General features: G+C 49.4%; 4 protein-coding genes and 2 long non-coding RNA genes across 6 annotated transcripts; 2 read left to right on the top strand and 4 right to left on the bottom strand.

The window, feature by feature from the left end:
* Window positions 1–451: 451 nt before the first annotated feature.
* On the bottom strand, window positions 452–2,389 carry LOC9634602 (L-type lectin-domain containing receptor kinase IV.1). The gene has a single exon (XM_024670719.1). It carries the CDS (start codon window positions 2,387–2,389, stop codon window positions 452–454), a length of 1,938 nt encoding a protein of 645 aa, XP_024526487.1.
* Window positions 2,390–2,452: 63 nt separating this feature from the next.
* Window positions 2,453–5,526, bottom strand: LOC112344823 (L-type lectin-domain containing receptor kinase VIII.1-like). Its single transcript, XM_024670246.1, has one exon. It carries the CDS (start codon window positions 4,658–4,660, stop codon window positions 2,597–2,599), a length of 2,064 nt encoding a protein of 687 aa, XP_024526014.1. The 5' UTR covers window positions 4,661–5,526; the 3' UTR covers window positions 2,453–2,596.
* Window positions 5,527–5,657: 131 nt separating this feature from the next.
* LOC112344824 (G-type lectin S-receptor-like serine/threonine-protein kinase SD2-5) lies at window positions 5,658–7,018 on the bottom strand. Its single transcript, XM_024670247.1, has one exon. The coding sequence runs from the start codon at window positions 6,996–6,998 to the stop codon at window positions 5,868–5,870; it is 1,131 nt and encodes a 376-aa protein (XP_024526015.1). The 5' UTR covers window positions 6,999–7,018; the 3' UTR covers window positions 5,658–5,867.
* On the bottom strand, window positions 7,003–10,582 carry LOC9634601 (U-box domain-containing protein 51). The gene is made up of 11 exons (XM_002965503.2): window positions 10,389–10,582; window positions 10,121–10,218; window positions 9,849–9,967; window positions 9,559–9,692; window positions 8,687–9,487; window positions 8,377–8,628; window positions 8,153–8,316; window positions 8,026–8,105; window positions 7,809–7,956; window positions 7,591–7,740; window positions 7,003–7,527 (listed from the first exon to the last, which is right to left on the bottom strand). Exons 1-11 carry the CDS (start codon window positions 10,549–10,551, stop codon window positions 7,255–7,257), a joined length of 2,382 nt encoding a protein of 793 aa, XP_002965549.2. The 5' UTR covers window positions 10,552–10,582; the 3' UTR covers window positions 7,003–7,254.
* Window positions 7,672–8,138, top strand: LOC112344826. Its single transcript, XR_002991841.1, has 3 exons — window positions 7,672–7,788; window positions 7,868–8,003; window positions 8,053–8,138. It is a non-coding gene; the product is annotated as an uncharacterized LOC112344826 (long non-coding RNA).
* On the top strand, window positions 9,427–10,637 carry LOC112344825. Its single transcript, XR_002991840.1, has 5 exons — window positions 9,427–9,505; window positions 9,598–9,748; window positions 9,799–10,038; window positions 10,137–10,264; window positions 10,332–10,637. It is a non-coding gene; the product is annotated as an uncharacterized LOC112344825 (long non-coding RNA).
* Window positions 10,638–11,537: the final 900 nt, after the last annotated feature.

Raw genomic sequence — 11,537 nt, 5'->3', positions numbered from 1 at the left:
CTCCAACACACACTGGTGAAACCTGCAAAACCGTGCCTACAATTTACAAAATGTCTTGGAGTCCTGACACTTTGTGGAAAAGAAAGACATACCGGAAATTCCAAGCAGCCTACATGATGAAAATCAAAATAGAAACATTTACTGCAGGACAGAACGAATTCCCTTGTAGAAAAGTCAGGCCCGAGCCTTTGCAGCACCGACCATGGTAAGAACACATCCATCAACAAAACACGCCCCAAGACTTAGTTAAACTAAAGAAGCACCACTTTTCTATTTGTTTTTCTTCTTTTCCTTCTCTTAAGAAAAAAAAAAACAATACAACAAAGATTCAGTTTAAGGTGATTTTTTAAAGATAATAAATGGAAATTATCAAAACTTTAAAGGCACAACTCATAATTTAGCCAAAAGGTGATGGAAAAAAAGTAAGATTTTTAGGTCTGGAAACATGGTTTTAGGGTTCTTGCTCGCGAGTAGTCATCTTACGATAGTAGCTGCAGAGCGCCGCTAGCGGCTGCGCGGCGGGGGGATCGGGGGCCGGCATCTCGCCGCCAAGGATCTTGCAGCACTCGTCCATCGTCGGGCGCTCGTCCGCGTCCATGCTACAGCAAGTGAGCCCCAGATGGAGCAGCATTCTCGCCTCGTCCGGATTGTAGCTCGACCGCATCCTCTCGTCGACAATCTCCAGCAGCGCATTGCTCTCTTGCATCCCCCACACTCGATCGATGAGCGTTTTGGAGCAGGCGGGAGAGATCGTTCGCCGCCCCGTGACAATCTCCAGGATCAAGACGCCAAAGCTGTAGACGTCGGATTTCTCCGTGGCCTTGCCCGCGAACGCGAGCTCTGGAGCGATGTAGCCGGCCGTCCCAACTCTCGTCATCGTCTGGAGGACTCCGGTGTGATCGAAGAGCCTTGCCAGGCCGAAATCTCCGAGCTTGGCCTTGAAGTTCTTGTCGAGAAGAACGTTTGCGGCCTTGATATCTCTGTGGAGGATGCATTCCTCGTGTCCCTGGTGGAGAAACTTGATGGCTTCCGCGACTCCATGGATGATCTGGGACCTTCTCTCCCATGAGAGGAACTTTGCGCTCTCGGAGAAAAGGTGTCTGTCCAAGCTTCCATTCGGTAAGTACTCGTAGACTAGCATGAGCTTTCCTCTAGAGTGACACCAACCTTGGAGATCGACTAAGTTCGGGTGTTTGATCTTTCCCAGTGTGGAGAGCTCGGCCAGGAACTGGTGCTCGACTTCCAAACCGGTTTGCGCCAAGATCTTCACAGCGACAGTCATCGGGCCTTTAAACTCGGCTTTGTACACTGTTCCAAATGCTCCACGGCCAAGGACAAGTCTCTCGTCAAATCTCCCGGTAGCACGGCTGATATCGTCATAGCTAAAGTGAGCTAACAGTTTGCATCCATTTCGATGAAAGCTCTTCAAGATCGGTTTTCCCAGGCATACGTACCAAAGCGACGCCAGTCCTACGGCTACTAGTGCTATGCCAAGCACGGGATAGATTTGGCTAGCAAAACCAAGAGCTGCCGTCTTCGACTTTGAATCTCGATGCCGAGACGGAGGTGACGGTCGGTGATTTTTGTAGTTTGAGTCGAATTGCCATCTCATGATCTCGTGACTGTCGTTGCAGGAGCCAGAAGAGGCGGAAAAGCCAATGAACATACTCCTGTGGAAAACCTCAGATAGTTGGAGCCCCGATGCCGCGAGAAGCGCGTTTGCTGGCTTGACGCCGATGTTTTCATTCGAAACACGGACCTGCAACACATCAGTTGAAGCATCATAGTCTATCCACGCTTTGGAGTTTGCGGTCTTGAATGGTGGAAAGAAAGGGCGTTCCCAACGGGCTGTTTCAAGCGAGATCATGCTGTTAACATTCACACCGACGTGACTCCATGGTGGATCGGCAAACTCAACGTTCTGGACGCTGTCAAACTCTACAGCAAACAGATGGTTGGATGCATTACCGGCAGTGGAAGAGTTCATCAGCCCGAGGTATCCAGCATCGCTTCCATTGGGGGGGCTGCTAGCGCTCGCTGCAGCGACGAAGGCAAACCCGTCGCCTTGTTTACAGTTGGAGCGGTCCAGAGCACTGTTTACTTGGAACTCAAAGACGGTGTTGAACGAGGAGATCCGGATGTTTTTTCCAGACTGGTGGACGAACCTGATAGGCAAAGCATAGAAGACCCGGCCAGCGTTTATGATGGAGGAATCGAACGCTCCGGTAAGCTCCAAACTTTCATTTGTGGCTCTAGCTTGTCCTTGCATAAGAAGAGCTTGACTCTGTTTGAATGATGGTCGCAGATCGAAACTAATCGCTTCACCTGCAAGCGAGCATCTCACTGAGATAATGGCTAATGCGGCGAACAGCAAAGTATCCTTCCTCATCCCTCTTCTCGGAGAAAGAGCAATGGTCAGAAATGCTCTAAAACACCCTATATAAATCAGATGTTTTTGGTACGTAATCATTGGTCGATGTTTTTTCTATTGCTGCTTTTGTATTTGTGACTTAGCTTTGGACTTATCATCACTGGCTCTCTCTACAAGGTAACTTCTTTGATATCTTTCGTTTTGACAGCTTGCTTGATCGAGTTTTTACAGGGGTTGCTGTTGTGAGGAGCTGAACGGGTACTCTGAGGTTGAGCAGCTGGAAGGGATTACTGGCGTGTCCGGATAGTAATACAGAGTCATAGGCCTTGAGGCGTGAGGAGTTAGAGGGGCAGCATCGCCGGTAAGCATTTGGCAACACTTGCGCATGGTCGGTCTGTCGTTTGCATCCGGATGGCAGCACTGCAAAGCCATGTAAAGCACCACGGTCACCTGTTCTACGTCGAAGTCATCCTGTAGCTTCGCGTCCACCACCTCCATCAGTCTCCCCCTCTCGTGCATTTGCCATATCCAGTCAAGCAGCAAGACTCCTTCTTTGTCGAACTCAAAGTCTAAGTCGAGTGCTCGTCGCCCAGACACCACTTCCAATGCAAGAATTCCGAAACTGTACACATCTGACTTCTCGGTGGCTCTCCCGGTGTAAGCCAGCTCCGGAGCTATGTAGCCTGTCGTTCCAGCCTTTGTCATTGTTTGCGGACCTCTGCTGTGTTCCATGAGCCGAGCCAGACCGAAGTCCCCCAGCCTTGCCGTGAACTTGCTGTCCAAGAGCACGTTTGCGGCTTTGACGTCCCTGTGAATCACTCGTTGCTCCCATCCATCGTGTAGGAAAGTGAGAGCTTCACCAACGCCTTTGAGAATGTGGAAACGCTGCTGCCAAAGAAGAGTTATGTCGGCTGAAAACAGGTGCTTGTCGAGGCTTCCATTCGGCATGAACTCGTAAACAAGTAAGAGCTTCCCCTTGTCATGACACCACCCTTTGAGGCTCACCAGGTTTCTGTGTTGCAGCCTTCCGATCACAGATAATTCTGCTAGGAATTGCCTCTCGCTCTGCAGCGAAGCCTCCGAGAGCAGTTTCACCGCAACGAGAGTGCCATCTTTCGGAAGAATACCTTTGTAGACTTTGCCGAAGCCACCGCTTCCGATCATTTCTTTCCTGCTGAAGCTTCTTGTAGCTGCACTCAGCTGCTTCAAGGTGAAGTACTGTACTGTTGACGGCAAGCTTGTGAAGTTCTTACTCGGCTTACCGTTTGATATCCAGAAACAAAAGAGCAGCACTACCGTAGCGAGGAAAAGCAGACCTATGGATGGTAAAAGGATGATGGCCATTTTCTTGCAGATCCACTTGTTGCATCCTGTCGATTTGTTCTCCGGCAGATAAGCAGAATTTGGATCCGTGCTGCCGTTGGTTGCGCTGCTGTTTATGTAAGTCGAGAATTTCCATGTCAGGATCTTGTGAAGCTCGTAATTGAGGCTTGTGGCTGCAGAGAAGCCGACGTACATTTTTTCTTGGACAATTCCTGCGAGTTCTACCTGGTATTTCAGGAGGGGAAGACGTGGTCTCTGAGACAGAGTGCTGACTCTGATTTCAAGCAGCTGCTGCGAGCTTTCATACTCAACCCAAGCAGTGAGCGTGGAATTGCTACGAAGAAGGTTTGTGAGTTCACCTTCCAGTTTGAAGACATCGACTGACCGGATGCCATTTATGTTCACTCCAATATGGTCGCGTGCGGGATCTCCAGCGCTGCTGTCCTGAAAGGTGTCGAACTCCACGGCCAGGAAATGGTTCCTGGAGTCTCCATCCAGGGAGGCGTTTGTGAGACCGAGATAAGCTCCGGCGCTGTTAAGCGGCAGCTGTGGATCCGAGACGATCATGAAGGCCATTCCATCGCCGGGACGATAGGACGAGTTGTTGAACTGGACGAGCTTGAAAGTGAAGATGGAGCTGAAGGAGACGCAGGTGGAGCTGTCGTCGGGGTCGAGAAACTGGATGGGATCGACGTAGTAGGCCCTGCCAGCGCTGTTGCCGATGACAACATCCACCGAGTTCGTGGTGAGCTCGACGTCCTCGGTCGTCTTGGACGCGTTTCCTTCCACGTTGAGGTAACGATTGTTGGTGAAGGGAGGATCGAAGGTGAAGCTAACGAGCGTTTCCAGGCCGGGAGAGATGTGGTTGCCGATGGAAGAGGTGAAGAGGAAACCAAGCAGGATAGTTGCTACGAGTTCTAGCAGAGAAGACGAAGAAGAGGAAGCAAACGAAGAAGAAGAAGCCATAGACACTCGTAGCTGCGGCTTATCAAGGCATAGCCGCGAAGGGGATTAACAATCATGGTGGAGAAAAGTATGGAGAGGATAGAACAGAGGAAAAGGGGACGATGATCAGAGCAAAGACGACCAGTTAGCTCCAGGGGCTGGTGTGAAACAAGGTTTTGGAGGATGGAGCTCTAGCTTTCTGGGATTTTGCGAGCGCGGCATACTTGTCAATTTTGCTGAGGCTGTAGAGCACTCGGTCCCGGGAGGCTGCGGAGGAAAGCATTACGTTCTCTCTCTCTCTCTCTCTCTCAGGATGGATGGTTTCGAGCTCATCCACAGCGGCCTAGACAGCTTTTTGGTGGAGGGATTTGTTTAGAGTTTTTTTGCGGTACGGGGGACTGGCTTTCATGGCAGCGACTTGGGAGGTACATTTCTTGGAAGAGCTTGCTTGGATTTGGATCTAACACGTCAATGTTATTGACTTGATTCTCTCGTGGTTTTCCTGCTTTTTTTTGTGGTTTAGAACATCCGCGACGAAGAACGGGGATACGCAAAACAAAGAAGCAAAGAAAAGCGAGTATATTCGTTTCACGTGAAATCATCGAGTGTGGTACTATGCCGTAGGAGAAACGAAAAGATCTTTCTGGAAATTCTTAGACCATATCCATTAAAGGGTTTTTTTTTATATTGCTCGAGGTTTAGAGGGTTTTAGGGTTTAGCGATGGCGCTCTCTCGATAGGCACAGGGAAGAGGCGCGGGAGGGATCGCTGCGCTCAGCGGGAGCCTCTGCTTGAAATGTGGGCGTGTGGATGCTGGGATTTTGGAATGCGCGCATGAAAATTCTAGCATTCGAATCTGGGAAGTTCGGTGTAACGCGGATTCTAAGAAAGAAAATGGTACGTGGCTAGTAGTTTTGCGTACGCTTTCTCGCAGAGATGGAGCTCGCTGATTCTTTTGGTCGCGTGAATTGCTCGACAGCATGCGAGGCGAGAGGGAATGATCAAGGCTGGGTTACGAATTGGAGCTAGAAAGCAAAAGACAAGCTTGAGTCTCTTATGCTGCTATACAGAAAGCTCTCCTCTCACGCTCACTGGTAAGCCTTACTACAACTTCGTTTTTGTATACATGCTTATGACTTAGAACTTGAGCTCTTGCAGCTGAGCCTGAGGTTGATGCCTGTACAAGTGACCGATATACGCACTTGTACGTAGGTTTGCCACCCCATTCTCTACTTTCTGAAGAAGCTGCTCTTTTTCCCGTAGTCTTGACGGTGCTGCATCATCTCCATAACCACGCTCAGCGAGAAGTCCATGTCTATGGATGCATCTTCCCGTGGTAGAGGAGGCAGAGGCGGATCGATGATGCTGCGTCCTTCTTCCAGCATCTTGACGGCACTCGACATGGAGGGCCGGATCCTCGCGTCGGCTTGAATGCACCAAAGCCCGATTTTGAGGAGGTTTTTCATCTGCCGGCTGTGGGACGAGACCTCCGGGAGTATTTTGGTGTCCACCATCTCGAGGAGGCGGCCTCTGTGAGCAACTTGAAAGGCCCAGGTTCCCAGGTGTCTGAGCATCTGTTTTTCGTAGTGGATCGTCTTCTTTCCACTCACGACTTCGAGCACGAGGATTCCAAAGCTGTACACATCCGTCTTCTCGCTCACTCGCATCTGGAGCCACTCAGGTGCCATGTAGCCGGGGGTGCCTCGTACAGTCATCGTCGTCTTTTCTGCGGCAAGGCTGGAGAATCCAAAGTCGGAGATCTTTGCTCGAAAGTTGCTGTCTAGGTGGACGTTCTCGGACTTCAAGTCCAGGTGGAGGACGTTGTTTGAGTGAAGGCAAGCGAGTCCTTTTGCAACATCAACAACAATTTGCAACCTGGAGGTCCAACGGAGGGCATCGTCACTGTTGCCGAAGAGAAGCTTATCCAGGGGCGTCCTGCTGTACATGTAGTCGGAGTAGACGAGGAAGAAGCTGGACCGGAGGAGGCAGAAACCTTGAAGCTCCACCAAATTGCGGTGCTGGATCCTGGACATTTTCGTCACTTCTTCCATGAAGTCCTCCTTGCTCAACCTTCGACTTGCCTCGACCTTCTTCACAACTACTCTCTTTCCAGAGCTGCGGAGTCTGCCTTCGAAGTAAGCAACTTTACCATTTCCTGGATTGTGCTTTCTGACAAACTTACTCGTTGCAGCTTGGATCTCGTCGTAACTGAACTTCCTTGGAAACGAAAAATGCTGTGATGCTGCGTCTGCCAAGATGGAAATGCAATCTTCATCTTCCTCGCGGGGGCGTTGTTCTTCTTCCTTGTTATCGTAGTGAAGCAGCTTCTTGAGCCACCTGAAAATTGTGATCAGCGACATCTCATTCCCCAAAATCTCAGGTACTGTTCACGGAGAGCCATCTCTTATCCAACATTCCAGCATTGAAATTGCTGTCAGGAGTTTGTCCGAGAACTAGAGCGTCGGGGAGATGACGGAGCTGCCAAAGCATAGCCGCGGACATCGTGTTTGTAAGGCGTGCGACCACGACCAAGCGGTAGACTATTCTATTCTCTACTCAAGCGTCACTCCAGCTCACTCTTCTCTGGTTTCCTCACGAAAAAAAATCGCAGCTAAGCTACTGGCTACATCGACCACCAAAGTAATCTTCGAGGCTCTTCCTGGAACTCACGAAATCCATGCTGCTACTGCTTTGATCGCACTCGGATGCGACATCGTCCTCGACTCCGAGCATGGCCAGCGCAAGGTGAGTCCTTACCTCACAGTCGGATGTGGAAGGCCGTGCGTAATCCTCATCTATGCAGTGCTGCTCTTCGCCTTTGCAAAGCTTTAACTCGCGGTTGGCCCACAGGAGGCTGTTTTCTTCGTCACCGCTCAGCAACCTCGATATCTTTAAGACGACACACACACACCTGTTAAGACACCGGAAAATATCGTTGTTGGCGAAACTTACTCTGCGCATTCGCGGTCTGTGTTGAGGTGACTGTCGAAGACACAAGGCTGCTGCCAGGACCATAAGTTTCATATGCTGGACATCGTAGTCATCTTGAAGTCTCGGATCTACCAGCTTCTCCAGATTTCCACTCTCGAGAAGAGGTCGTCCCTGAAAGAGACAAGACGCCAAACTTATTCGAATACGTGATTTCGACAGGTAAGTTGAGGTGGCATTACCCATTTTATCAAGTTTTCTTGACCCTTTTGATTTGACGCGTTGATCGGGTGCTTTCCAGTGATGAGCTCCAGAAGAACAACGCCGAACGAGTACACGTCCGTCTTCTCGTTGAGCTTTCCAAACATGAAGTACTCGGGCGCTAGATATCTGTAAACGGAAGTGAGGATTTTCAACGAGGTAGAGGAATAAATGAGGTGAGTTTTCAGCGTTTCATACCCGAAAGTTCCTACGACGTCTGTACAGGTTATGTGAGGAGTTGTTGTCGGTGCCCATTTTGCAAGTCCAAAGTCCGAGATCTGCGAACACGTTAGTTTTTTTTCTCTTCAGGCAAGTTAGTTATTACCAGAGCTTCGTTGGTCGACGACAGAAGAATGTTTGACGACTTCACGTCCCTGTGAATGACAGGCCTCGGGCATCCGTCGTGGAGATACTCGAGTCCTTCTGCAGCACCAATTGCAATCTTTCTCCGCGAAGGCCAGTCCAGAAAAGACGTTTTCGAGTTTTCTCCTGATCCAGACCAAAGGGAGACTTGACGATTAGCGAGCGAGACTCAAGAGGAACACGTACCGTGCAAGCACTGTTCCAAGTTCCCATTTGCGGCAAAGTTGTACACCAGCATACGTTTTTTGGAGTTGGCGGAGTAACCAAGTAAGGAAATAACGTTCCTATGTCTCAAGCTGCTCAATATCTCAACCTCTGTAACCAGCTCGCCTTCTGAGTCAGCCGTGACTTCGTTCAAGGATTTGACAGCAATTGCTTGACCATTTGCCAGAGTTCCTTTAAAAACTTGGCTACAGCCACCTCTTCCGACCAAGTTTTCTAGACAAGAGAAGCAAAAGACCGGTAAGAGACTGTTGTTTGAGCATGGATAGCTTACTTGATGATAAATTGCTGGTGGCTTTCAGCAGCTCCTCCGCATCGAATTTTACTGCCGCAGAGGTGTTCTTCGTGTAGAGAAGTTGCAGCCGCTGGCTCAATGACAATGATGAAGCCGTCTCTGCTGGTTTCTCGTCGTTGAGCTTGCTCGCCTCTTCCTGCTCAAGAGGAGCCTCGACTTCCTGCCGAAGACACTCGAGAAGAAGAGATCTTTCCCGCGGTGGAGGAGCACTCCTGCACTTGGACAAGAGTTTCTGTTCGCATCCAAACTCACTGCTGGACGACGAAACACTGTCCCTGGCGGAGGAACACTCGAGCGCCTCGCGTCGCCTCTGGGACCTGTTTGGAAGCTGTAAGGCCCAGTTAACTACGGACAGCTCCCTCTCCTCGGGCTCTCTCGACGGCGAAGAAACAACTTTGTCCAGAGGAAACGCGCGAAGTGGCCATCCCTGCAAGGCTTTCCCATCTTCACAGGTCATCGAACTCCCTTGCAGGTGATCTTGGCTTTCTTTCGATTCCGGGGGCTTGAACTCGTCCGTGTTGGGGTGAAGAACACTGACAGGAGAAGCTGGGTAGGATCTGTCGGAGTCGGACAAGTTGGCCTCCAACACAACGCTGCTGCGACCAGAGTTTGAGGAGCCTGGATTGTTGTCGTTGCTCCCGCCAGGCGAGTCATTATCAGTGCCACTGGTATCGAATTCCGAAGCTTGGTGGCGACTGCTGCTGCAGCTCAGGCGCTTCATGATTCCTCTTTGAAGAACACTAGGCGTGCATGTTTGTGCGCAGGAGCTTACTTCTTTCCCTGGAATGAAGAACCGCGGTAAAACCACTATCTTCTCTCTCTCTCTCTCTCTCTTTAGAATTGCAACTTACCAGTGTTGTTGCTGCTGCTGCTGCTGCTGCGATATCCAGGCCTCTCGAATATCACTTTTCCTCGGTCAATTATCGTGACTGAGCAGCTGCTTGGGAGCCTCTTCAAACAGTATTTTGCGAGGGATGTGGACAAACTAAACCGCACACGACAAAACCAAAACAGCAGAAGAAGCAAAGAAGAAAACCACTCGTAAGTAAGCGATTCAAGCTTTGAAGTTGTAACGAAGCTAAACTCTCTAGATGGATGGAAACTTCCCGTCAACGCGTGTTAAATGGGAGTGGTCGCTTACCCAGTCGGCACAAATCTGCTGGTACCGAGGATCAATTTCGTAGCGTCCTCCAACTTGGCAGCATCCACCAGGCACTCTTTAACACTGGCTCCAACAACCACTTTAATGTCCAACTTGATCTGCGACACACAAAGCAAAAGCAGCAAAGACAAGAGTGAGGAAAGAAGAACCATTAAAATTTTGGTGTGAGGTACGTATGTATGATCGCATTTTCTAGAGCTAGCAGCAGCTTTTGTTTCTCTGATTTTTTTTTGTTGCTGACGAGTGATTACCTGCTTGAGCGTACAGAGGCCCTGGTACACTCCTAAAACACCTTGAAAGGTCTCGTCCAGTTCCTTTCTGGTGGCCGGATCCAGCTCCGAAGACAGTGCTGCCAAAACGTTACAAAGTTTTACAGGGTTTTTCGTATGAAAAAGGTATGTGAAGGAAAGCTCTGTCTTTGCAGAAAGCCAGGAGATCTATCTAACGTGAGCTCTCTTTCAGATGGGCCACGAAGAAGTTTGAGATTGAAAGATCGAAGAAAAATGGAATTTTGCTTACCGGTAGAGGAGGAAGATTGGAGGACATGAACAGCAATGACGTGATCTCCCGGGATCGTGAGCCTTGCGACTATCCATGTCAAGCGCTCACGGCACTCGGAGCTCAGCTTCATACCAACGAGAAGAATTCGCTTTGCGGGTGAAGAAGAAGAAATCTTCTCCATTTTCCTTACCACCACCTTGTTCTTCTTCTCCTTCCTCTGGAAGAAATCGGCCACATTGCAAGTCGCTCCTCGCAAATTCTCCCTTCTTTACTGTTCTCTCTTTTCTTCCACCGATCGTAGCGAATTCATCACCTCACCGATGGGATCACGGGAAAGCGCTCACAAGGACGATCAAATCTGGCCCCAAAAACGAGCGGCCGAGGAGGAAAAAAGGGAAAAAAAACGGACGCTCGCTCGTTGCTGGGTCGCTTTCTTGCAGCTATAGCTCTCAACTCGAAATCTGTGGAGCGAGCGAGCGATTCAAGAGAGCGATAGGCGATTTTAAACCGATCCAACAACCGTGCCCAGAAACGATTCCAATCTAAGTTTCTAACTGAGCGCGCTCGCGCAGCTCCTTTCTTGGCGCTTCTCTTAGTAACCGTGATTAATTTTAATGTAACGCTGCTTATAGCTCATTAATGGAAAACTAGAATAATGCCTGGAGCGAGGAATTGACGGGTCACCGGTTCGATTCCCTCGGCAGGTCTGGTTGGTTGCAAAGGTTTGCTTTTCCATTCTTCCAAGGCAAAGAGAAGTTGGGTAAAAAGGACAAAGATTCGTTGGATCTAACCTTGGGTAGTCTTGTCTTTGGATGCTACATTTTCTAATCAATAAAATAAGATTGACTTGACTTAGTCCAGCCCTCTTTAGAAAACATATAATTCAAAGTGCATGGATATCAACTAGTCACAGTCAGCTTTTCTTATATGTTTGGTGTTACAACTACGAGATTTAGAACATTCCCAGTTCTACTCGCGTCAACTTTTCTTAAACTTAGTCCACAAGCAACAGAAATTCGATGGCGAACGCTTTCTCTCCATGTCAAGCGCGGCACTCGGAGCTCAGCTTCATACCGACAAGAAGAATTCTTCCTTTGTGCTTCAAGGAGCTTGAAATCGGCCATCCCTTTACGGTGTGTTTAGTGACGATACCAAAAAAAAAGGGTA

The sequence above is a fragment of the Selaginella moellendorffii genome, unplaced genomic scaffold, assembly GCF_000143415.4.
Source record: "Selaginella moellendorffii unplaced genomic scaffold, v1.0 SELMOscaffold_6, whole genome shotgun sequence".
In the NCBI taxonomy this organism is placed as follows: Eukaryota; Viridiplantae; Streptophyta; class Lycopodiopsida; order Selaginellales; family Selaginellaceae; genus Selaginella; species Selaginella moellendorffii.
Note: the sequence above shows the minus strand (reverse complement) of the source record. Positions and strands in the feature narration are given on the sequence as shown.